General features: G+C 41.1%; 1 protein-coding gene across 1 annotated transcript in view; it reads left to right on the forward strand.

Moving 5' to 3' along the window:
* Nucleotides 1-27,271, forward strand: part of LOC146492566 (venom phosphodiesterase CdcPDE) — a 58,378-nt gene that overhangs the window by 22,520 nt on the left and 8,587 nt on the right. The window contains exons 14-23 of the mRNA XM_085149195.1: nucleotides 107-138; nucleotides 3,520-3,647; nucleotides 3,996-4,065; nucleotides 4,163-4,250; nucleotides 6,880-7,052; nucleotides 8,611-8,656; nucleotides 9,073-9,227; nucleotides 11,959-12,094; nucleotides 19,225-19,302; nucleotides 20,977-21,109. Coding sequence (XP_085005321.1) covers nucleotides 107-138; nucleotides 3,520-3,647; nucleotides 3,996-4,065; nucleotides 4,163-4,250; nucleotides 6,880-7,052; nucleotides 8,611-8,656; nucleotides 9,073-9,227; nucleotides 11,959-12,094; nucleotides 19,225-19,302; nucleotides 20,977-21,109 — 1,039 coding nt within the window. The remainder of the gene's footprint in view (nucleotides 1-106; nucleotides 139-3,519; nucleotides 3,648-3,995; nucleotides 4,066-4,162; nucleotides 4,251-6,879; nucleotides 7,053-8,610; nucleotides 8,657-9,072; nucleotides 9,228-11,958; nucleotides 12,095-19,224; nucleotides 19,303-20,976; nucleotides 21,110-27,271) is intronic.

The raw sequence follows: 27,271 nt of genomic DNA on the forward strand, positions 1-27,271 counted from the left end.
TCCTTCAAATTGCCGTTTAAATTTGAATTTAAATTAAAACACGATTGAATTGCCGTGCCTTGGCTTTGAACTTTCTGCAATGACATAAATGTTTCCCTTTCAACAGGGGACTCTGCTGGACTTGTTGCTAATATGACTGTGAGTATTTTTTAAATTTCTTACCAAAATGTACAATGAGAAAAATACTTATTGATCCCTGCTGAATTTGTTTCTTCACTTTCAAAGAAATGGACTGTCTTTTTATGGTAGTTTTTTCTTACCCACTTCTTTGTTACCTTGGTGGTATGTTTTGGGTCGCTGTCGAGCTGGAACACCCATCTACGATTCATCTTCGTGGCCAAGGTTTTACAGTACATGACACCATCCGCTGATAGTCATTTTATATTTCTTCCATTTCTTAAAACTTAACACCAAGTTACCCAAGTGTTGTTACCCTCTCACAAAACTTTTTCTTAACCCTTTAAAACCGGTCAGAGCGGCACGCTCTGTTTTGCGTAACTATTTTTAAATCCCGGTAGCTCTGCAACCACGTGAGCTAGCACAATAATTTTTTTTTGCATATGAAACCGGAGGAGTTGTACTTACATCTTATGCCATCAGCTTGTCCTCGGTCACAGTTTCCTTCCACATATAGTTTTGCAAAAACTGCATAAAAAGCACTTGCAGCAACACAAACATAATATTCCAGAAACACACTTTTCCGATCCGATCAGCTGTTCATAACACTTCCTACGTCCATCAGCAGGAACTATCGCATGTCCGCCATGACCTGCCCGAAACCGGAAGTGACGTCATTTTTTCGCAGAAATGTAGTTTTTTACCATCAGGGCCTCATGAGCCTATACTGGTGATTTTAAAAGTTATGTTTGACTTTATGACTTTCTGTATCGTTTCTGGGATGCTTAGGACTCATATTGCACTGCTGGAAATAGTTTATTTTGATGCATATGCTGCTTTTTTGCAAATTTGCATTATAATATTTATTTTCGTTTTTCCTGCAGTATATAGAAATTGGTGTATTTCAAAAATAAAACTATGAAGACACTCAAAATAAATTTCCTGTGGTGGGAAACTATTTTGTGCAACTTTTTTGTATTTACAGATTTGAGGGATAAGCCTCTTAAATTTCTCTAACTAGAAATATATGTTAAAAAAACAAAAACGATTTTCAATTTTTTTGTAGTTTATTGCACTTTTTTGCAACTTATGTAATTACTATGCACTTAATGCAGACATATTATTAAAATCTGGGCTATAATGGTTGTATTGATGTATAGCAACTTGAAATGCTCCCAAAAATGGCTCCACAGCATGTAAAAATATAATATAAGCTCTGGCGGACTTGGTTCTATGGTAGGTATTAAAGGGTTAATGGTCTTAGAGCCCATTCATTCCATTTTTGTGCAGGCTTACAATCTCCTCCCTTACATCCTTTGACATATCTTTGGTCAAAGGATGTAAGAAACATGATGTTGGAAAGGAAGAAACTGATTCCCTGGACAAATGTGTTACATATAACAAGTCGAGAGTTAAATGTAGTTATTTGTAGTAAAGTCGAGAGTTGAAGTACCTGTAAGTGATTGACACAGCTAATTAATGGAAGCCAGAATTCTGGCTGGGTTATAGGCAAGCCAATACTTATTTAACTCAAGGGTGAACAAATCATGTTATAATTTTTATGTCATTTCTTTCTTGTTTTTTTGTGGGGGGAGGGCGGGGCAGAGACAATGGACTGTTCTGATATTCTGTCAGAAAGAAAAATCTTTTCTTTTAAGTGAGAAAACTTACAAATTCAGCAGGGGATCAGGGGATTTCCCCCTCTGTATGTTATCAAATTCTTTATTCTTGAGAGTTTAGTTTTACAAGAAAGATTTTTAAGATTTTTTAAAGGAATTTAAAAGGAAAAATATTGTAACATATTTGCAATTACAACGTATAAAACAACAAGATACAGATGTGGACAAAATTGTTGGTACCCTTCGGTCAATGAAAGAAAAAATCCCAATGGTCAAATAGAAATAACTTTAATCTGACAAAAGTAACAATGAATAAAAATTCTATAAATCCTAACCAATGAAAGTCAGACATTGCTTTTCAACCATGCTTCAACTGAAATATAAAACAAAAAATAAATGCATGGAACAGGCCTGGACAAAAATGATGGTGCCCCCAGAAAATAATGAAAATGATGTGACCAAAGGGACATGTTAATCAGCATCACAGGTGTCTACAATCTTGTAATCAGTCAGTGGGCCTATATATATATATATATATATATATATATATATATGGGACTCCAGGTAGTCACTGTGTTGTTTGGTGACATGGTGAGTACCACACTCAACATGGACCAGAGGAAGCAAAGGAAAGAGTCGTCTCAGGAGATTAGAAAGAAAATCATAGACAAGCATGTTAAAGGTAAAGGCTGTAAGACCATCTCCAAGCAGCTAAATGTTCCTGTGACTACAGCTGCACATGTTATTCAGAAAGTTAAGATCCATGGGACTGTAGCCAACCTCCCTGGACGTGACCGCAGGAGGAAAATTGATGACAAATCAATGAGACGGATAATCCGAAGGGTAACAAAAGAGCCCAGAAAGACTTCTAAAGAGATCCAAGCTGACCTTCATGCTCAAGGAACATCAGTGTCAGATCACACCATCCGTCGTTGTTTGAGCCAAAGTTGGCTACATGGGAGACGACCAAGGAGGACACTATTGTTGAAAACAAATCATAAAAAATGTTGGCATGTCACAAAGCTTTTGGAAGAATGTCCTGTGGACAGATGAGACAAAAATGGGATTTTTTGCAAAGGCACATCAGCTCTATGTTCACAGACAGAAAATGAAGCATATCAAGAAAAGAGCACTGTCCCAGCTGTGAAACATGGGGGAGGCTCGGTTGTGTTCTGGGGCTGCTTTGCTGCATCTGGCACATTGTGTCTTGGATCTGCGCAGGTACAATGAAATCTCAAGACTATCAAGAGATTCTAGAGAGAAATGTGCTGGCCAGTGTCAGAAAGCTTGGTCTCAGTCGCAGGTCTGACAATAGGACAATGACCCAAAACACAGCTTAAAACACCCAAGAATGGCTAAGAGGGAAACACTGGACCATTTAAATGTGGCCTTCTCTGAGCCCTGACCTTAATACTATTAAACATCTTTGGAAGGAGCTGAAACATGCAGTCTGGGAAAGGCGCCCTTCAAACCGCAAACAGCTGGAGCAGTTTGCACATGAGGAGTGGGCCAAAATACCTGCTGACTTTTGTCCAGGCCTGTTTCATGCATTTATTTTTTAAATAATTTAGTTGAAGCTTGGTTGAAAAGCAATGTCTGACTTTCATTGGTTAAGATTTATAGAATTCTTTTTATTATTACTTTTGTCAGATTAAAGTTATTTCTGTGACCATTGTGAGTTTTTCTTTCATTGACCGAAGGGTACCAACAATTTTGTCCACATCTGTATGCAACAAAAATGTTCCAGGATTGGATTACGAATGAGTGTCTCTCATGATTTCAGTGTAAGAAGCCAGACCAAAAAATCAAGCCGTACCTGAAGGCGAACCTACCAAAGCGCCTTCACTTTGCCAACAGTCGTCGCATTGAAGATGTCAGCGTCCTGGTTGACACTAAATGGCTGTTTGAGAGGTATTTATGGTGCTACAGTCTTAGACATTCTCTGTTACGGTTGTAGCCATGTGTTTTAGAGTACAGGGATTCATAATGTTAGCCACAAAGTTAAACACAGTTTACCTCAGTTTAATTTCTTCCAGAAGGGTATAAATGCTTTTCCCCATTTAATGGACATGAAGTCATACTCTGTAAAGGTTTCTGGTACACTGTTGTAAGGCATAATCATGTCCTGGCACTTGAGCTAAACTCTAGTGGGGTGTAATTTTGCCCCTTTATTGCTTCATGGGGCTCAGTAATCATTTAGGTCTATATTCAGAAACTTATATGATTAATTACAACTGGCAAACTCTTCTTTCCTCATAGGGATCCAGGGTCTCTCACATTCTGCTCTGGTGGTAACCACGGCTATGACAATGACTTTGAGAGCATGCATGTAAGCACTGACAATTACTCTAGTCTGTGTTTCTAAATTGGAAAAGCATTGGCAATTTTTCCAGTAACAACACTCACTTTCTTAATCTCTATTGTAGGCCATGTTTATCAGTTATGGCCCCAAGTTTCAGAACGAAAAAGAGATTGACCCCTTCTCCAATACTGAACTTTACAATCTAATGTGTGGTGAGTATTTTCCCCCCGCAAATTACCACCACTGTACACCACTCGACCGTATCCATTCAAAATCTGCTGAACATAAGACACTCATAACAACTGCATATAAATAATAATAAAAATAAATAAATTAGAGCAATCTGGGCTGCAGCAAAACCCTAAATAGTTGAAAAGAGTTTCAGCTGATTTCACAAAGAGTAAAATCAGCTGAAATTTGTAGACAAACCATTTTTGTATACAGAACGTTTAGTGCTGTTGCAGTGCCACAAAATGTTATAGGACTCTCTATATAATAATATAAGATATAATAGATCCTTATATATTATATATAAAAGTCAAACAAACTGATATTCAGTCTCCACTAAAATGTCCAAATATCCCGGACAAGCCCCCACTTATGTTACGACCCGGCTCAAAAGCGGCAACATAAAAAAGGAGACGAATACCAAAGAGTAGGTGAAAAGAGGTTTTATCTTAAAATGGAATATCAGGTTGGCTAAAATGGCTGGTGCCACCAAGGCAAAGACTAGTGAGCTCCCTGGGAAGCTTGCCTCAGGTATGCTTTTATCCACACCTGACTAGGTGTGGCCAATTAGCACCAGCTGAACACACTGAGCAGATTAGAGGCTGCAGAGGGACGTAACATATAATGATCTAAATAATAGTAGCTGGTCTACTGTTCTGTCACTGGGATGAAAACCGCATCGTTCTTCCTGAAGTTCAGCTAATGGATGACTCTCCTTTCCAGCACCCTGGGATAGACTTTCTCGGGGAGGCAAAGGAGTGTGATCCCCCTGTAGTTGGAGCACACTCTGCCACTCGAAAGGTACCGCTGCTGATCTCCATGCAACATTGTAGACAGCCCAACAACATCCAGAGCCTTCAGGAACTCAGGGTTAACCTCGTCCACCCCAGGGGCTCTGCCACCGTTGAGTTGTTTACCTGCTTCAGTGACCTCATGAGTTGTCCTGCTTGTTTCCAGACTCTACTTCCACCATGGAGTATTCCTTCAACCGCCCAACAATGTTTAAGTCAACAGCGCTCCACCCGCACTATACACAGTGAACGTAGAGCGCCGCTTTCCTCTCCTGAGTTGCCTGATGGTTTTCCAGAATCTCTTCGAAGGAGTCCAAAAGTCTTTTTCCATGACCTCTGAACTGCTTTCACACCTGAATTTTTGCTTTCGCTACTGCCCGAGGTGCCTTCCGCTTGGGCTTTCGGTACCTATTCACAGCTTCCAATATCCAGGGCTAACCAAGCCCAGGAGGACTCCTTTTTCAGCCCCGTGACTCCCTTCACCTCTGGTGTCCACATTTGGTTTTGGGGTTACCACCATGACAGGCAACAATCACCTTACAACTGCAGTTCAGTGCAGCAGCTTGGGCAATGGAGGTGCTGAACGTGGTCCATTCAGACTCAGTGTTGCCAGTCACCCTCACTTTTACTCACCATACTTTTAGGTGTGCCAGATCTGTCGAGATCCCCCACCACCAGGTGGTAATCAGTTGACAGCTCAGCCCCTCTCTTCACCTGAGCATCACCAGTGGTCACAGATCTGTTGACACAATTACAAACTCGATCATCGACCTGCAGCCTAGGGTGTCCTGGTGCCACGTGCGCTTATGGACGCCCTTATGTTTGAACGTGGTGTTTGTTGTGGACAAACTGTGGTTTGCACAGAAGTCCAGTAACAGGACATTGCTCAGGTTCACATCTAGCAGGCTCCCAATCACATCCCTGCAGGTCTCACTATCAGAGCCTACATGAGCATTGAGTCTCCCAGGAGGAGGACAGGGTCCCCAGGTGGGGCACCATCAAGCTCACCACCCAGGGACTCCAAGAATGCGGGCTACTCTAAATTGTCATTCAGCTCATAAGCATAGACGACAGTCATCCACCCTCCTGAATGTGCAGGGAACAAAAGATCATGCAGATTGGGACCTTGTTCAGCTTGCTGTTATTCATTCATTCATTTTGAACTACAGTACATCTCATAAGAATGTGAAGTTTATGCTTCCAAAATCCAGGGCTATGAATTCTTAAATTTAGCTGATTTAGTGCAGTTAACGCACAGTATTATGGTTTTCTGTGTATTCGTTTCTTTGGTAATTTTTTTTTGTTATTGTAAGAAAATCGTATCTTTAATCCTCTAATTAAAGATATAAGTAAAGATAATGATTATGGTAATTCAACAGGAATTTGAATGACAACACGTCTGCTGCTCTGGTAATATTCAAAGTCTCCCGTATCTTTAAAAGCATCAATCAAGTGAAGAGTTGTTAATTAGTGCCAGTTAACTTCCAGTAGCACAACAGCTAAATGTTGATGCTTGTAATTTAACAGTTACACAGCAGACACTGATCCTTTGGCCACAGGCATATTGGCTTCTGAGAGACAGGATAATAAGTCTGTGTTTGGATGTTGAACAGGTGGTAATAACATCAGTCTCAGTGTGTTGTGCACACTGGGAATAAAACATGTGGCCTTGTCTGTAAATATGACGTGAGAGCAGCTTTGTTGAGATTTGAATATTTGTTGCCCTGACAAGGAGAACAGACTGACTAAATACACACATCTGGTACTCGACAAACAGCCGTCATCAGGGGCACAAAAATAAATTCAAGTTTGTTTAATGCAGATGTCCTCGAGGTTTCTCCTTCCAGCAACAATGGAACTCACGGCAGCATGAATCACGTATTGCAGCAGCCCTACTACACACCGGTGCACCCCGCTGAACAAAGTGAGCCCGCTCAGTGCCCACTGGTCAGCCTAAACCCTGAAGACAACCTGGGATGCTCCTGTGGTGAGGTGGTGGGTACATCACTGTCACTGTCACGCACTTTCATGCAGTTGGGGAACACAAGAGGGGAAAAGTATCCAGACTTCTGGAGAAACGTTCTGAAAGGGTTCTCACCTTTTGTGGATATAAAGCCATTATCCTGTTGTAGAAGCCACCAGCCTTTTAGGGCTACTGTGATGCATCTACAATTTCCTTGTATTTCAAATCTGTTATTCACAAATTATTAGAGTCACACTTGCTGCACCACAGCCCCTAAAGTATGATATATATACTCCATGGCCAACTTTTAGAAATACTTTAATCTGAATGGAAATCTGTGTTTTTCTATTATGCGACTGAATCATGTCCGAGGTCTAGATTACTGTCGTCAGTCTACAAGTCTTGTTTCTGAGATGCTATGAAGTTACCATGACGATTCAATCTTTGATGTGTTATTGTGGTTTTGGTGGAAGTGATTTATTTTTTTAAAAGACCTCAAACGTTGTTTTCTATGACCAATATCCAACTAGTCACCAGTGGTGATGTGGTCTGCATGATTTGTTGAAAATAGTGAAAGTTGCACAACCAAACCTTGAACCGCTGAAAGTAAAATTCTGTTTCACTTCCTCTGAGGTGCAAATGCCAAATCATCCACCAAGTTAGTTGGTGAGATTCAAATAACCGTCTGCCCAACATAGCTGTGACTAAAGGGAGGATTTCTGGATCAGCGATCAAACTAGAAGTCTTGCTGGACTCCACCAGCTGAAACCTCAATGCTGCTGACTAAGCATCTGCATCACAACTAAAAGCTGCTACTTTTTTGAAAGAAGTATGACAAATGTTTGGAAAAAGTAAGAAATGGAATCTCAGCAGTCATATGGTGGAAACATCTTTGGGTTTTACAAGAAACCACCAGTGACAACATAGTCGTGCTCTTCAAGTTTGGGTGGCAAGGCAGCTCTAGTCACCGAGTAAAGATGTGCTTTCAGACAGGATTTAAAAATGTCAAGTGTTGGAGAGAGACAAGCAATTTATCAGCTGAGCTGGGAGTTGTACTTGGAGTATTGTTTGTTAAAAGAGCAGAGAGGTACGAAGGAGCTGATCCATTTAAAGACTTATGTGGCTGGCAAGAGTCGGGCTGCAGCATTCTGAACAAGCTGAAGACCAAAGATCAGCCTGGCTGATACCAAAATAAAGACTATTACAGTAAGGGCCCTGAGCTGGAAGAAGCTGGCTTATCAACAGATCGACATGTCCATCACAAAGATATTAACAATGTCTAAGGGCTGCGATTTGTAGCTGCCAACGGCTCAGTGTACTGATATTCGCGGTAGCCGTAGCTCAGATGGTAGAGCAGGTCACCAACTGGAAGGCTGGTGCTTTGAGCCCAGTCTGCAAATATTCTTAGATAGGAAACACTTAGAAACAGGGTAGAAAAAAGTGCTTTGAGTGGTCAGAGCAGAAACACATTATATAAGAACCAATCCCTTTACCACTACTATCTTTGTTTCACCTTCCAATCATGTCAAAGTAGAAAAAAGTGAAGCAGCATTACAGGTTAGACTAAAGGAAAATGTTGTCTTCCCTCAGGATGAACCTGATATGAACAAACGACTGAATCTGAGTGCAGAGGAGGGTGAGACATACTCGCTCCCGACTCCACGATTCTCTTCTCTACTTTAAACATCTTTTTTCTGGATTTTTGATTTATATTACAATGTTTTTAAAGGGAGATCTGATCAAACTAATCACATTGGCATGTTTTGCTCGCATGCTCTTTCAAAAATGCCTCCACATTTTCTGCCTTGTTAAATTTCCATGCATCTCAATGCTGCCTGCAGGTTCTCGGTCACCCGGGTCATCATAGTCTAAGGAGCTTGGTAAGAAAAGCTCCTGGACTTAAAGAAGTCCAGGAGCTTTTCTTACCAAGCTCCTTAATTTATTCTGATTTGACCCCTGACTGACTGGAAAAGCATAAAAACACAATCTTAATGAAAATGCTCTTACTGGTGGGGACATCATGAAGACGATTATTCTTCATTTCTTTTTCAGCATCCGCTGCAGAAAAGAAGCACGCGCTTTTTGGTCGACCCCGGATGATGCAACCTGACCAGAGTTATTGCATCCTCCACCAGGAGGGATTCATCAGCGGCTATAGCCACAAAGCCCTGATGCCCCTGTGGAGCTCTTTCACCATCGACAAGCCTGTAAGTCCATTGACTGGTGATAAGATGTAATGTTTTGGGTTGTTTTTTGGGGAGGAGGGTAGTTATCTAATTACAAGTTTTGGCTTCAGATTGATATAAAAGTTCAATGTGAAGACACATAGTTAATCAGTAGCTCTATAAAACTCCATTTGAAAAATCTTATATGACAAAAAAGAATTACTGACCCACAGTGAATAAGATTTCTGCAGTTTCCACATGAATCATGAATCATGGATGGTGTGAACGTTGGAGAAACTTGCAGCATTTAAAATTTCCGATTCATTCCAAGGGGGGTTTTAGAGGAAAAACTCGATTCACTCTTGTAGAATGAAAATCTGGATACACTTACCATTTTATAATTGTGATTATTTTAGGATTAGCCTCTGTCAGTGCGCCACAGGGTGGCTGTGGCTACAATGTAGCCACAGCCACCCTGTGGCTACATTGTAGCTACATTGTGGCTACATTGTAGCTACAATGTAGCTGTGGCTACATTGTAGCTACAATGTAGCCACAGCCACCCTGTGGCTACATTGTAGCTACATTGTGGCTACATTGTAGCCACAATGTAGCCACAGCCACCCTGTGGCTACATTGTAGCTACAATGTAGCCACAGCCACCCTGTGGCTACATTGTAGCTACAATGTAGCCACACATTCACCAGTGTGTGAATGTGTGGCTACATTGTAGCTACAATGTAGCCACAGGGTGGCTGTGGCTACATTGTAGCTACAATGTAGCCACAGCCACCCTGTGGCTACATTCACCAGTGTGTGAATGTGTGTGTGACTGGTTGTGTAAAGCGCTTTGGGGTCCTTAGGGACTAGTAAAGCGCTATATAAATACAGGCCATTTACCATTAGGATGAGATTTTAGCTGATGTTTCTAAAATGTGAAACCGCCCTAAACTAAATATTTAATATTTTAATGTGTGAACTATTGAATAGTTATGAACAAGTGCTAAGTGCACACTAGTAGTCCTCTAAAGACATCCAAATTTAATTATGTATTTACCATCTCAACACATAATTTGGCGGGTAGTTATTTATTAGTTGTTACTCAATGACAAATTATATTGAGAAGCCGATAATCATCACAGTCTTGACCTATCAGGTTACGTTGTTAAGTGTTACTGCTTATTTTGTTTGGGCATATTTCTGACCTTAAACCAAAAAGGGCAAAGACACATGTATAAAGATTTAAAATATGAAGTAATGCAATATTCAAGAAACATGACATCACTGCAGTTACATAATCGTAACCAATAACAGATGCAGAGGTGCCTTTTTGGCATCTCTTAGAAATACAGACTGCTACAACATTATACACGATATAAACGATACATGATGTATGATGTAAACAGAAAATTAAAAAGTGATCTAATAACAGAAATATTTCCTTATTTTAATGATAAGGATGCACAGATTTTGTCACCTTAAAAGTGATGATTTAAACGACAGTAGAAATGCAGCGTGGGTGAAGTTTGGCTAATGAGCTTCCACTCGGACTGTTCAAACATGAAGCGTTGGATTTCTTCCTACCACACACACACACACACACACACACACACACACACACACACACACTGTGTTTTCGTATCTTTGTGGAGACATCTAATTCACACAATGCTTTCCCTAGTTCAGGGGTGGGTGTCATGGTCCTGGGTCATGTAACCCAGTATTCTGAGTTTCTTGATGTTTTTGTTCCTTTCAGTCTAGTTTCATTTCAGTTTATCTGGTTACATTCTGTCATGCCGAGGTTACAGTTTTAATTCATGATTTTTCGAGCTCCCCATTGGTCTCATCCCTGTGTGAAGTCTTCGTGTGTTTATCTGTCATGTTTCATGTCCAAGTTTTCTTTGTTTGTCTAGTTCGAGTCATGTCTGGGTCTCGTTATGTTTCCCGTTTTATTTTGAAGGATCCTTGTGTTTTTTGTTTATTGTATTTAGCTTCACGTCCTGTCCTGTCATTATGTTAATTGTTGTCAGCTGTTTTCCCCATGTGATTCCGCTTCCCCTGATTATTCCTTATGTGTACTTAATCCATGTGTTTCTGCTCAGTCGGGCTCAGATCGTCTGTTATCCTCATCTTTTCATAGTTTCCGTTATTGCGTCACTGTTTCATAGCCTGCCTGGTTACTCTGTGTTCATAGTTTCTTCATAGTTCTTTCACAGAGTCTTTTTAGGTTACACAGAGTTCTTAGTCTCCTTAGTTTCCCAGTTTCAGTGTTCTCTAGTGTTTTTGTCACGCCATCAGCCACAATAAAGGCTCGCTTTATTTTTGGAAACCTAGTTCTGTCTCCACCGTGTCTGCATCTGTGTCTACCTCTTCTTCACACCGGCGCACCCCGCCGTGACAGTGGGGAACTCCAGGCCTCGAGAGCCGGTGTCCTGCAGGTCTTAGACGTGTCCTTGAGCCAACACAGCAGATTTAAACGGCTAAATTAGCTCCTCGACATGTCTTGAAGAGGCGCTGCTCCTTCTGTGTGAAACCTAGCATGCACAAGTCGAAAAACTGGCAAAGTAAAACCCTCACAATTTACATAAATGTAAAATACATGTTCCTCAAATAGAGCTGTGGGTCACTTTGTGGTTGTACTCCCTGAGCTTGGTTTGCTATAAAAGACTGAAGCAGCAAAGTGTTTGTGGTAACCAGTTTTTAGACGTGATTTCTATTTTTCCTTTGGCAGAAATATTTGAAAATGACTAAAGCATGTTTCATGTTCTTGTAGAATAACCTGGACCCGTTGCCTCCAGTCACACCAGATTGTTTTCGGGCTGATGTGAGAATTTCAGCGTCTCAGAGTCCCAGATGTGATCAGTATACTGCTGCTGGAAAGCTGCACTCAGCCTTTTTGTATCCACCCAGTACGTATCCATCCAAACTGACACAACAACCACGCTAATTGACCTCCAGCCAACCTGGAGTCAGCGTTGAGTGACCACATGAGTACTCACAGAGTCACTACCGCAGTGATGTTCTGTCTAAACATTTTCTTATAGATTATAATAAGCAGTTACACTCTTTCCAGACTCCCCCACACATCATTCCCCACAAATGTGTCTAAACCAGGTTTCAAACTCGTCTAAACTTGGACACGATGATCAAGCACACACTGACACTACAGATACTCAATACAATACTTGAACCAGGTTCAACAAAGTCTGAGTCTAACCATAAACCTTGAGCTGATTAACTCAGCTCAAGGTTTAAGAATTCGGGGGTGGGGGGGTTACTGGAAAGGCTGACACAGTGCTCACCATGAGTGATGACTGAAACCAACAACAATGAGGTCTACAAACCATTTTAGCGCTGGACTGAGAAATGTGTCACCGTGCTGCGACGTGCAGACGAAAGCAACTGTGGAATATACAAGTTAAGCGTTTATAGGACTCTCATTAAAATACATGCAAATTCTAAATTATTGTGGGAGCAGCACTTTACCCGTGTGACCTTTTTCTACATGTTTCATTTGATTTAGGCACCGTATTTGGTTCCTCGCCCATTTAGGGTTTATGTTTTTGTAAGTGTGTACATATTAGAAGTATATTTTAAAAAATAGGAAAAACACAAACTTGTTACTGACACTGTTACAAATATAATACATTGTGTGTAACATTTTGATAATGTCCACTAAGACCAAAACTGCAGAAATCTCGAGACGAGGAGTAAAACTCTAAAACGACTTCGCTTGAACTCACAAACAGCAGGTCAGGAACAAATAATCCAAAAGTAAAACTCACAAGGAAAGACAGCCAACACGACAAAGAACACAGAGACTCGGACAATATGTACACACCAGGTGATTGCAGAGACAGGAAACGCCAGGGAGCACGGCTGAATCTGACAAACAGGAAGCAAAAACCGAACATAGGCCTGTTCCAGGGGTCGGCGACCTGCGGCTCTTTAGTCCTTATAGTGTGGGAAAATAAATTAGAAGTATTTAGCTGAAGTGTATTTTATTTATGGTAGTTCTTTTTAACTTTATTATTAGATTATTGTGATATTGAAATATAAAAATAAAATTATATTTTATTAGTTTTCATCGCTCAAAATAAGCGTCACACTCACGGAAGCTGGTGTACGGCGTGCATTTATCGAGACTTTCAACCCCAGGTAGGTCAGTTATGGATCTTTGGATCCACATTATGTCAGCAGCTGTTCTCCAGTGTGAACTATGTTAAAACAAACACGCTCACGCCTCACAGACGACAGCTTACAGTCCTGTAAAGATGAAAGTGACTTCATACAGCCCCGATCTGCAGACGCTGTCCCTCCAGGACACTGGGGCTCTCCCGAACCCAGGCTCCTCCTTGAAAAGAGAGTGTCAGTTGCATTAAGGGCCCAGTTGATCAAATCCATAATTCCTCTTTAGGCTTTAGAGAGCAAGAATGAGACAGAGGCTTTCTGAGGCTGAGAGATTTACAATAGTAAAACTGCTTTATAGTCATAAAACAAACAAATCTACATATTTTACAATTTCTAGTCTGAAAATGTCTATAAATGCTTTAAACCTTTACTCAAAAAGCATCTCTAGACCCAGCAGTCTTAGCTAATTATAGGCCAATCTCCAACCTTCCTTTCATATCAAAAATCCTTGAAAGAGTAGTTGTCAAACAGCTAACAGATCATTTGCAGAGGAATGGTTTATTTGAAGAGTTTCAGTCAGGTTTCAGAGTTCATCACAGCACAGAAACAGCTTTAGTGAAGGTTACAAATGATCTTCTTATGGCCTCTGACAGTGGACTCATCTCTGTGCTTGTCCTTCTTGACCTTAGTGCAGCATTCGATACTGTCGACCATAATATCCTATTAGAGCGATTAGAACATGCTGTAGGTGTTACAGGGAGTTTTTCCTTCCCACTGTCTCCAAAGTGCTGCTCATAGGGAGTCATATGATTGTTGGGTTTTTCTTTGTATGTATTATTGTAGGGTCTACCTTACAATATAAAGCACCTTGAGGCGACTGTTGTTGTGATTTGGTGCTGTGTATTGAATTGAATATAATTCAGGGTTTCATCAACTTACCACAGTTTTGATGTAATGACCACAAGTATGGGAGGAGATGGGAGTGAAAAACACAATTTTCCAAATTTTGGAAGTGCAGTGTCCAATGATAGTTTACTCTGCTGTTACACCAGTAACATTGATCATACAAGTGGTCGATTTAAATGTAAAAATTAAGAGAAAGACACAAAATTCTGCAAATTAGTGTGACTGCACATCTGCTATAATGCTGCAAAGACCATACGAATGAGGAAATGAAAGAAAGATTGAATCAGTTTGTGGGTGGACAGAGAGGAACTCAACATTTTAAGAAAACCTGTTTAACAGACTCTCTTACCAAAGTAACCAACGTATACTTTAGAATAGTTCTTGATACAATGTAGCCACGGCTCAGGAGGCGGAGCCCTAACAAGCTAAATACGAATGAGATGGTTGGTGGTTCCAGCGTCCGTATCAAAGTATCATTGGCCAAGATAGTGAAGTTGTTCCCAGTAATTTTTATTACTTATTATTTAATAGAAAAAGAGGACACTGTACTCATAAATGTAGACTGAATATTGTAGTCACATCTTCCAACAACTTGATGCACCTTCATTCTCAAGGAGGCATCAGACCTACGTTTTATCATCGGGGAAGGAAAAGCCAGAGGATAGAGACAGCACTCACCTGCTAACACGTGAAAACGTGTATAAACATGCTTGTTTATTCACAATATTGTCAGAATTACTTATTGTCACGAGGTTAGACATGTGACCCTCCCACTTCCAGACGGTTGAAATAAGCTGGTTTGACAACAACAGCTGGTTAAAAGCCAACATTATGCCAGCTAATGCTATGTTCTACAACCCACACGTTCGCTCTGATAAACACTCTGATTACATTCTCACATCCTGTGAGAGTCTGTTCAAAGACAGTTGAAGGGGCTCTAATGTAGGGTAACAGTAAAACTGAATGGTTGTTTGATTCTCTCTGTTGGCCCTGCAGCAGACTCAGGGTCACTGTCTGCTGCCTCTCACCAGATCCTCCTGAGAATCAAGGAAAAAATAATCTTTCCATTGAACTTTTTTGTGATTTCCTTCCTCTTTGGAGATTAAAGACAACACCCAAACACATGAGATATCAATGGAGAGCCCAGGATATCCTCTATTTAGTACATTGGGACTTGGAAGGGTGGCCCAAATAAGTCAAAAGACGTAGACCAAAAACAAATGTCCAATACACAGGACATAAATGAATAGGCTGCTTCTCAGGAGGATATGACAGGTAGGATAGGCTCCAAAACAGGAAGCGAGTAAAGCATGCAAACCCAGCACGAACTGGAGGAAAACTGGCTGATGAAGCAAGAAGGAGACATTTAGAGAAATAATTTTTTGTCTGGTCTTACTTCCACATACCAACCAGATGTACTTCTCTGTCCAGCTGAGTGTAGCAGGAAGAGGTCATTGTTTATCTCATGAATTTCAGGCAAACAGTATCTGATACGATGTGTGAGAACTTGGTACAGCTGCAGTGAATTAATAATTGTTTAACTGCTCCGACAATGGCAGAGACTGTCACTCGTCCATCCTTATCATCATTCTCTGCAGGCCGGGGGATTAGCTCAAAGTGTTTTAGTCGAGTGATGAAAGATGCAGATCTGAATCAGGTGTTTTGTTCTTAATGTTTGCACAAAAGATCTGCATCACTGGCATCAGAAACATATGCACCAATATATTTACTTTACATTTAGAGTTTCCAATATGTTTAGACTCATTTTCTTCTCCTTTGCCCAGAGTTTGGTTGCATGCAGGTAAGCAGTCAAAGTGAATGCAGAGCTGTCAGGATACTGAACTGTTTACAGTACAGCAAAAACTCAAAATGCTAACAACAGAGATGGGCAGTAACGCGTTACTGTAATCTGATTACTTTTTTCGAATAACGAGTAAAGGGATTACTATTGCAAAAACGGTAATTAGATTACCGTTACTTTCCCGTAGGAACGCTGCGTTACTGCGTTACTAAAACCGTGATTTTTTTGCGAGAATGTCTCATGACAGTGACGTAAGCGAGTGCGACGTTCGTGACAACAGCTGTGTGCAGATCAACAATGGATCATATATCGAGTGCGGGAGAGAGTATGAGCGTGCAGCGTTTAAAGCGTGGAAGTACTGACCTTACTTTGAGTTTGATTCCATAAAAAGTGACAAAAACATTAGTGTCCGTTGTGCGTGGGAAGAAAACTTCTTTTTACAGCGAAAAAAACCCTAAACTTCCAAACAAGCACCGAGTAGCTACGACGTAATGGGAAACTCAGAGAGAAACTCGCGGATTCTTCCACTGACCGCTGCACACCTGCACCAGGGTAACCCTCCGCCTACCCCACTCCTGCTTTACAGGTGAAAATAGAGCAACAGGACCGCTAGTCTTTGACTTTATTTATTTTCTGCTGTGTTTTACTTGCATCTATTTGAAAGACTGAGTGTAAACACACAAAAATATTTTATTTTATGTGCTGGAATGTGCAGAAAATAGGTTTAAATATTAAACAAATTTCTTCCAGTCAGAGAATGTTGCAGATAATTAAATGTTTGCTTGATGCATAAAGTTAAAAGATGAAAACTAATAAAACAAGTTTTAAAAAGAGACTTTTCCATTTGATTACATTTTGTATGATGATTATGCAGAAAATAGAATTGGGCTGAAAGATCTATCACTTTATCACCTATTCAGGTTGTAAATCGTGTTTTTAAAAAGTAACTAAGAAATTAATTACTTTTGAAAATAAGTAATCAGTAAAGTAACTGGATTACTTTTTTGGGGAAGTAATTAGTTACTGATTACTTTTTTCAAGTAACTTGACCAACACTGCTCTCGATACATAATGAGGTGTTGAGTGGTTTCAGTACTTGTTGTCCAGATGAACAAAGTCCTGCAGGTTGAGCTCTTTGGTGTCCTGAGTGAGATAGATGGTGTCCACATCCTGGTGACAGCAAGAAAACGTGAGGCTGAGAGGAAAGAAACCACAAAGCTCCAGCAGATGTGACAAAAATCTGACTTATTGCTTCAACATGGCTGTGACATCACAGTAAAAACATCTGGAGAGAAGCAGGCGAAGAAAAAAAGATGGAAAAGGTATCAGAGATAAACAGAAAGAAGCTGATGACTGGCCAACAAACTTTATTAGAAACGATAACAAAAAGAGCCGAAACAATGAAATGGAACTATTGAAGTGCTTTAGCTTTCTTGTTTTGTTCTAATTGGCCCAAGAACACAGTCCACAAACGTTAGTTAGGTCATTATGTGGCCTTCACAAATAGACAGAACAACAACCAGACACTGGCTTCAGTGGAAACTACATGAGTCATCCATTTACTGAGCCAGATGCATTGACTTCTGTAAAACCTTTCACAATAAACACCACCTCATAAAATATAAAACGGTGGTTCTCAAACCTTTCACAAGGACTACCACCTCATAAAATATATGGCTCTCGAAGCACCACCCTTATGACGGACATTAAAGTACAGTAGTATAGGCCTATTTAACACCATATACTGTTTACACAAGACAATTTTCTTACATAAATGTTATTTATTTTAACTGTCATAAACAGGTTGTGACATGTGATAATGATAACACCGTTACTGCATTAAAACATTCACAGCAGCTGGGATATCCGGTCTTTAAGTGATGACCTGATGAACCCTGCTTCTGGGTCCAAACTAATCTGCATTTATTAAGGCTGTTGTCTTTTTAACATGTTTTAATACTTTGTATCTTGCTCTATTTAATCTGAACAAGTACCTAAAACAGTCAGTGATGACTGTCGGCCTCTCGGTTTTTATTACCACCGTTCATTTTAAAACCCAGTTTGAAACCCTTACGCTGTAACTGCAGCCCATGCAGCAGTATATGAATGACTAACCTCGTGTTGTGGATGGATTATCTCAGTTGTTCTCCTGACTGAAGTTTGGTCCGTTTACAGCATCCTGCCATGCAACTGTATTTGTCTCTAACCATCAAGAACCTTCACGTTAACTTTTATCGAGTGGAAATAAGTTAGCGTTCATCCTCCAGCTTCACTGTGTTTATATTATGCTAACATAGCTGTGTAGCTAGCCACCATGTAGCATATCATTATATACCAGCTAGCCCAACTTCAGTAACCCTACAAACGTCACTGCTGTTTGGTTTTCTGTCTTCATTTATGTTGGAAGTGATAACAGAGCTGTACGTTAAATCCCTCAATCAGAACATGGTGTATTATTTAATCTTTAAAAAAAATTGGAGACTTCCTGCAAACCACTAGAGGGAGCCCACGCACCACCAGTGGTACACGTACCACAGTTTGAAAAACCACTGCTGTAAAATATCAATAAATGCTGGCAGAGAAAATGCATTGGGTGAATCATAGAAACATTTGCAGGGTAAACTGTTTTTTGTTTTCGGTCAGATTTAGTGACTTCGTTTGAAACTTCCTTTGAACAAAGAATATTTGCAAACTCAGAGCAAAAGAAGTCAGAAAATCAATGAAAAATAATAACGCCTCCATAAACGTGCATTAGCAGATGTGGCTGCTTTGCAACAACATAGTGAAGTGCAATTCAGCAAAATACCAAAATGCAGCCTGGTTCCAGCTGTAAGCCTCCTTTATTCTACTGAGCTGTGAGTGGGCAGTGCCTGCATGTGTAGGCTTGCCACTCAAATCTGTTAAAATCACTTTAAAAACATTGTTTTCTCCCCAAAATGTCATATTTTCCTTCTAATGTACACAGGAAAGATTAAGATGATCACGATTTCACTGTTTGGTAAACATGATAATTCATGTTATTACAGAAAGTAAAATATAAAGAACACTTACCTACATCTTCTGAAATTTGGTAGTTGTGTGAAACTAGTGAACCTCACGTTGTTTTACATGCAGCGGTAGGACAACATCATCATTACTGAATAATGTCTGATGTCTGCCTCTCACCTTCTGTTACCCTTATTTCCTTTTGTGTTTTTGCAGATCTTAATACAACGGTGGACCAGCAGTATGATGCTTTACTGATGAGTAATGTGGTACCAATGTACCCCGAGTTTAAGAGTAAGTGCAACATTAAATGTTACTGAAAAAGCTGTGATGCTTGTAAAGAAAACACGTGGCTGTGAAAAAACAACAACAAAACAACTTTATTGCTGAACATAAAATTATTGCAAAAGAATACAGATCAAAAAGACATGGAAGGGAACCTCTGACTCAGGTTGAGGTGACAGCGTGGAAGGCAGAGTGCAGCTGTTCGGACTCAGGACTCCCCAGGGGGCCACAGCTGCAGTCAGAAAGCACTTTAACATGAGCCATCTGTAAAACACCGGACAATGTTTGATTTGTGGTCTGCGAGACAAAGCACTCTGTTACTTTTATTATTGTTCAGCTCATTCTCCAAAAATGTTATCTCAGGAACAAAAACACAGTCTTTGAAGTCTTTGGAGTTGGAAACCAAAGGCTTTAATCTCTTCTGCCTCGTAGAGAGCACGAGAGAAACAATTATTTTCATTCAGCCTTTAACGAGATCTCGTGTAGCTGCACGTGAAGTCCTGGAAATCAATAAAAATCTTCTAAGAGGACAAACAGAGTGTAGAGTGCATGGGTTCACAGCTGGGGATCGTTACAGATGATAAGACAAAGGAACAGAACTACGCACAAGTTACAAGGAAGAGGAGAACACGAAACACAAACATGACACAAAGACATGAAGATAGCGCGCAGCGACAACAGACAGACGGAATACATGAGTAACTGAAACCGTTACAGTTACCATATTCATATGTTCGGCTATGCCCTCTCTATTTTTGGTAATTCCACGCTGGTGGAAACCCAAACAAAACACGAAAAATCTAGTTGTTAGTGGTACGGCGAGCAGCCTTCAGTAATAGTAATAAATCACACAGCAATAGTACATTCATGTGCTCGTAAAAAGCATGATCATATATGAAGTAATACGTTACAAAATACATTTTTGGCCATATATTCTGTAATCTGTAATTTTTAAAGTAACCTTCCCAACACTGCAGACACGGACATACGGCTGAGGTAACAAACTGGGATAATTACACATAAAACCAAGAGCCTTGGATACATCCAGAATATAAACAGAGTAAATTAACTTAGAATACGACTGCTGGAGGAAGTGATAATGACAAGGTGTCATGGTCCAGCGTCGATGAGTCCCTCTTGTGGACTTTGCGTCCCTGAGTTTGTGTTTGTAAAACAGTTTGAGTTTCCTGTTTTACTTTGAAGGTCTGTGTCCCGTCGTGTTTAATTAGGTTCAGCTGTGTTCCCCTCTGGTGTGTTGTTCCCTCATTACCTTCTGTGTATTTATAGTGTGTGCCTGCCTGTGTTGCTTGTCGCGTCGTCTGTGTAACCTGGTGTAATTTCTGCGTCTCTCTGCCATTATTGCTCCTCATGCCGTGTGTGTGGTTTCAGGTTCTTTAGTTTTCCCCAGTTTAGGTTTTGTACTGTAGCTTTCACTACAAATAAACGCTCGCACCCCAGCCAGCACCTGCATTTTGAATCCCTTTCTCACCACACGACTGCTGCCCCAGCCGTGACAAAAGGAAAATAGTAATCTTAAAATATTTCCAAAAAACCCCCAAACAAAGACAAAAGTCATTCAAAAACAAATCAATAAACAAAGAAACAAAAGAATCTCACAACGACTAAGAAAAAACTACATTTCCTCCTTTTGTGCCGTCACTTCTCTCTTCTTTTCTTTTTCAGGGATCTGGGACTATTTCCACAACACACTGCTTAAGAAATATGCCTCCATTTACAATGGCATGAATGTGGTATTGGGTCCAGTGTTTGATTACAACTATGACGGACAGTTTGACACTCCAGAGCAGATGCAGCAGTAAGTTTTATTTCTAGTCCAATGATAATATTTTATTTTGAAAGTTCCATCAATATAGACTGAGTTGTGATATTGTGCAAATAGCTTAATGCTTTTTAACAAAAAGACCAAAACCAACTGGCCTTGTGCTCACCCACACCATCCATCCCAAAGAAGTAAAGATGGGAACTCTGTCTTTTTTACCCTTTTTCACAAAATTAGAAATGAGAGAGAATCTGAGGGAGGACAGTAAAAACGGTGTTTCTGAACAAAGATGCTGAAAGGTTTTAACCCTCGTGTCGTGTTCGCTTCTCAGGAACACCAGTTTGACCCGGGGCATGTTTACTTATCTAAAAGTGTCCGAAACCAAAAGAATCCCATTAAACACGGTTTATCTCGTCATTAACTCCATTACTCACCATTACAATCAACATTTGGTGTGATGGTCTTTACTTCACACAGATCGAGGTTCAATCAGGATAATTCGCTTGTTTTTCATAAAAAATGCATTTTAATTTTGATGTATGTTGTAATTATATTATTAGGTTATTGTTTTTGGTAGTTTTGGTTTTCTTTAGTTCTTCCTGATTGTAGTCCTTCCTCCCTTAGTAGTTATCTTAGCCTGTGTTTAGTCTCAGTTCCCTGTATCCCACCTTTCATGTCTAGTCACCCATGTCGCTATGTTCCCTATAGCTGTGTCCCAAAACGTCGGCTGCATCCTCCTGATGCCGCATTTGAAGGCCGATTACGTCACAGCCAGGCGACGAAGGCTGTCCCAATTCGTCGACTCCTTCAAATGCGTCCTTCATTTCCCTGAATTTGAAGGATGGGTCGGGTGTGTCCTTCGTGGCCCACCATATCCCAGAATTCATAGCGTGGCCCAGCCAAATTTCAGCTGCCAACAATGGCGGCCGCTACTAAGTTTTAAACTTTCTGGGCCACAAAATAAACTTTAACATATTTTAAGGCGAGAAAGTAGCTGTGTAAACATCAAATATCTGCCTGGTTATCAAGACATCGCATATTTGCCGACGTTTTCGGAGACGTCTGTTACCCACCAGCTCAATAGCAAGCCGGGGCGTTCAATGGTCACTCCAGCCGGCGAGAGCAGCGGACTCCCGGCTTCATCGTTTTCAGACCCCCGCTCTTTCGCTACTCAGGTTAATCATGATATAAGTCACTCAGATAACTTCAAAATGTAATTGTTTGCCTTTTTTCGTTGTTTTATTTGTTCTGGAGTAAATCGGTTTGGCTGAGATCAAAGTTATTAGATAAAATAAAACTTTATTAATCCCCCGGGATTTTCACACAGCTGAATAAACGTCAAACAGAAAACTGATTAAACAGAAGTGTGAGACGGTCGAGAATTTACGTCAGTGTCCTGTTATATTTTAGATAGCAAGGAGCAGACGGCGAGTTTATTAAACTCCACCCACACAGCGGTGACGCTAATCTGAAGGCTAGACCGTCACATTTCACAGCCTCGCACTTCCGGCCTTCTCGGTCTTTGAAGGACGCGGCCCACGTAGACCGCGAAGGCGGGTCCTACGAAGGATGCAGCCGACGTGTTGGGACACAGCTCCCACTTACTGTGTTAAGCTTGTGTGTCCTGAGTTTCGGTCTGTGTGTTTCCTGTTTTATTTTGATAGTCCATGTCCTGTGCGCAGTGTGTCTGGTTTTGCTTCCCCGTGTCTCGTTAGCTCTGATTTGGCCCAGCTGTGTTACCACCTGTTCCCCATCCTCTCGTTGTCCTGCTTGTGTTTGTAGGTCCTGTGTTGTACTCGCTCTTTGCTGTGTGTCTCAGGATTATATTGGAGCTTGTTAAACTTTTATGCTCTAGCTTCTTTGTTACTAGTTCTGTTTCCTGTATTTTGGCACCCGAGTTTTCACAGCTCGATAAAAGCTGCCTCTTTCAGTTCATCCCTCTGTGTTCACAGTCGTGTGTTTGTGTCCTACATTCTGCCACAGCACAAACATGACCGTTTGTATTGAAACTAAACTTTATTGAAGCGCTGTTTTTGATCCAGAAATGAACAAAATAAGAGATTAGCAATATGATCACAGTGTGTGTGTCTGTGTGTCTCCACAGCACACAAGTGACTTGTCGTCACACGTTGTGAGAGTAAAGACTATGCAATGTTTAGAACCAGAAATGCCCCTGGTTCATTTCCACCTGTTCATTTGTGTGTATGTCTACACAACATATGAGGGACATGTCGTCACAGGATGTTTGGCGCAAATGAATTTTGCCCATTTTACACAGGTCATGCTTGACTTGACATCAGATGGCTTGCAGACCTGGCACCTCTTCCTCCCCAGCAGCAACTTAGAAAGAAGAGGGCGGTGATTACTATGTTTTTTTCTGATCCCAAGACATACGAAACACTTACCTCACACACTGGTGTACTAGATGAAGTCCTCTCCTGGATCTCCCTCACTGGAGCTGCAGCAGCTGGGGTCTTTAGCATGTGCTGCGGTACCACAAGCGCCTTCCCCAGCTCCTCAAGGAAGATGCGCCTCTTGTACAGCTTTGACACCCACAGGAAAGCTCTCCGTCCAAATGACAAATGCGTTGTAGGCAGATACATCGATCGTGTGGCCAGCGTGCAGTCATTCGCTTGGTGCTGTAGGACCCTGTGACTTTGTCCAAGTTGTCCATCCCCCCTTTGGTGGCATTGTAGTCCAGGATCATAGTTGGCTTTTGGTCCTCTCGTGTGCTGATTTCAGCTTTTTTGTGCAAAGTGCTCATGAGCACAACATTTTTCCCCTTTCTGGGCCAATAGGACACCAGCGCTGTAGTGTCTGTGAAGGCAAATATGGAGGACTGAGGGACCTGTTCCTGGTTACCAGCTCAGCTCAGCAGGAAGTTCAGCCTGTTCTTTCCAACCCTCGTGAGTTTTCTCTTTAGCAGCTCCTGACCGAAGCTGTAGCTTGTGAAAACACAGGTTATGTTGTGAGACTTTGTACCATATCAAGCACAACCCTTGAGCCCTGATTCTTCTCTGGGGCTCCTCCAACCAGCTTTCCAGTGGAAACTTGCATTTCCACTGGTGTCTGCATCACCTGCTGCCCAGATTTTTATGCCATATTTGGCTGGTTTGGAAGCCATATTGCCTAAATGGGCACCAACCTCTGAACGCTACTAGCCTTTCATCCACTGTGACATTGAGGCCTGGGTTATAGAGTAGAGGAAGTTGCTCTATCCACTGGTCCCACACTGTCCTAACAGCCGCCAACTTGTCTCGCTCCCGTCTGACAGCCCTCGTCTCTCGATTATCAAATATAGCCCTGCCTGTCTCTGCATCCCACAGACTGGCTGTTGATTCATCCTTTGATTTATAGACCACGGCCAGGATGAGGACTTCCAAATATGCATGTAAATGCATTTCATCTAGCTCTTTCCACTTCTCCCCCAAAACACGCTTTCCTTCTAAATTTGTAATTTCAATAATGATTTTCTGTATTGAGTTGGGCATCACAAGCTCAAAAGCTGTTTGATGTCTGTCACGCGGGTCACTACCATCCTGGTCGGCCCTGGCACTGTTCTTATGTTTTCTGCAGAAAGTTTTGCCACTTTTTTTAGATTTTTCACATTTAAAATGGGTCAATTTAACCTGCAGCACAACAGAAGGGTTAGGCAAATATACAGTTATATCAATAAAGGATGAAACATAGTACGGAGCCCCGCAGGGGACATGGGAGAAGAAAAAAAATTACGACGGATTTTTGCGAGATCTCGCAAAACAAACTCGGGATCTCGCAAAAGTTTTGCGAGATCTTGCAAAATTTTTAGCCGCATTCTTCAGAGGCCGCCAGCTCGAAGCCGACCGGGAGGTCGAGGCACGATGTGCCGGGAAAGCGGTGTTCCTCCCGGCTGTAGTAGGTCTTGACCTCCCGTTAGCTTCGAGCTAGTGGGTGTCAGATCTCCGAAAACGTCGGAGCACTTTTGCAAATATGTGATGTCTTGTAAACCGAGCAGGTATCTGACGTTTACACAACTACATTCACGCCTCAAAATATCTTAAAAGTGTATTTTGTGACCCACAAAGAGTAATATTACAACTAAGTAGCTGCCGCCATTGTTGGAATTCAACTTTTGCGAGATCCCGAGTTAGTTTTGCAAGATCTCGCAAAAGTCCGTCTTAATTTTTTTTCTCCCATGTCCCCTGCGGGGCTCCGTAACATAGGACTTAAACAAAAAAACAAGAACAAAAAATGAGCATCTAGAAAATTATCAAAATGTTTCAAATGCAGTAAAACTAAAGTCACATAACAATGAAATCAAGGCTCAATGTTCGCAGTTTGGCTGCTGCCATGTTCGCTTTTCTTCTTTGTTGCCAAATAGCTGAACAGCTGGAATCAAAGATACTTGAATAAAATCTTTTAAATGCTCTCGGTGTGGATCTTACCTGATAAACCTTGTAGTGAACCAACTGTATTTTACACTGCTGATGCCGTAACACCGTAATGTCCCTTGCAGACTCAAAAATAGACTCCAGCCACTTTTAGCTATTTTGAAGGGTTCATTGAAAGGCAGGCAAAAGCAAATAGTAACTGACAGGGATGAGTGGTTTCAATAGAGGGATACACATCAGCTCAATCAGACCGATACTGTTAACTGAGGTCCAGGTGAGAAGAATCCGTGATTGTTGTTCTTGACTGCAACCGTCTCATTTGTTGGAGGCACACAGAAAAACTTTGGTGGAATGTGAATTTCCAAATGGGAATCCAGACGGAGAATCTGCAAATAAGAACAAATAAGTCCTTTCCTTTCAAGGAAGACACACCGGAGCTGGTGAGAGCAGCCAGATGATCCCACGGTCCTCAGGTTAGATGAGTTCCTCACAAGCAGGGTTCCAAGATGAAATCCACACTCATAACTGGAGAGGACAGAGACAATATCAAAGACCGAAGAGCACTAATACAAGCATGTAACAAAGGAGGTCTGACAATCACCATGTGGTGATGTGATCTTGTAGGGGAGTGTGACACCACAAAATACAGACTTGACTGAGACACCATATGGGATGGATATAACAGAGACGGCTTGATAAGGAAACCACAGACTGATCCTCGGCATTGATAACGTGCTGGTGGTAACTCAGAAGCTGGGAAAATGTTTCTTCAAACAATGTTTCTTTCCTTGGGTAATAGGATAAATGAGATAAAACCCACCCTGATAGATCATAACAGTGAAGTATTTGTTTTTCCATCCATCATCCGTCCATAGTTCTGGTGTTCAGGCACTGTGGATACTCTACACTGACTTCCTGCAAAGGAAAAAAACAACTGAGACAGCCAGATGAATGGAGTCAGTTTGTCCATGAGGATCAGACTAGTTTGGATAATTGTACACCATATTACACATTCATAGAGTATAACTGCAAAAATCCAAGTCTAAAACCTAGGAATGCTCATAAAGTCTTCTGAAAGTGACTGTCATATAGTTGCCCTTATCATTTTTTATAATACTGATTTTGCCTTTGCCAACTGCAGCCACCTATCAGTAAAGAGGATGAGGAAGACCAGTGAGTCTATGCAAGTGCTGCTATGTTCAACTTATGTATTTATTTATTTTAATTTGTGCATTTTTTAATGATGCTTGAGCACCTGCCCCCCACATGTGCATGGCTGTGCCTACTGGAATTTGTTAAAGACGTGTTTCTGGTGTAGCTGGCTTTCAGAGCATTTTCAGGCAGTTATCTAAGAAATGGTGATAAGTTGATAGCTTAGCATTCCAAACTGACATGACAGCACCCTGAATGCTAACGAGGCTTCAAAACGACTTCACAAACTAATGGGTGTTGTCATGGCAACTAAAGCTACAACCACGTTTAGTTATAGTTTAGGTGTAAATAAATCAATTCAATTCAATTTTATTTACACAGCGCCAAATCACAACAACAGTCGCCTCAAGGTGCTTTATATTGTAAGGTAGACGCTACAATAATACATACAGAGAAAAACCCAACAATCATATGTCAACCTATGAGCAAGCACTTTGGCAACAGTGGGAAGGAAAAACTCCCTTTTAACAGGAAGAAACCTCCAACAGAAGGTTGGAGGGGCGGAGCCATAAAGCTGGTTTTTTTTGGTAAAAAGATAACAATGTTAGCCTTTTCTGCAGCTATTGGGCATATATGGTATCACTCTTGGCTGGAAGCAGTGCTTAAACAATGGAAA

Source organism: Neolamprologus multifasciatus, chromosome 22 (genome assembly GCF_963576455.1).
Source record: "Neolamprologus multifasciatus chromosome 22, fNeoMul1.2, whole genome shotgun sequence".
Classification (NCBI taxonomy): Eukaryota; Metazoa; Chordata; class Actinopteri; order Cichliformes; family Cichlidae; genus Neolamprologus; species Neolamprologus multifasciatus.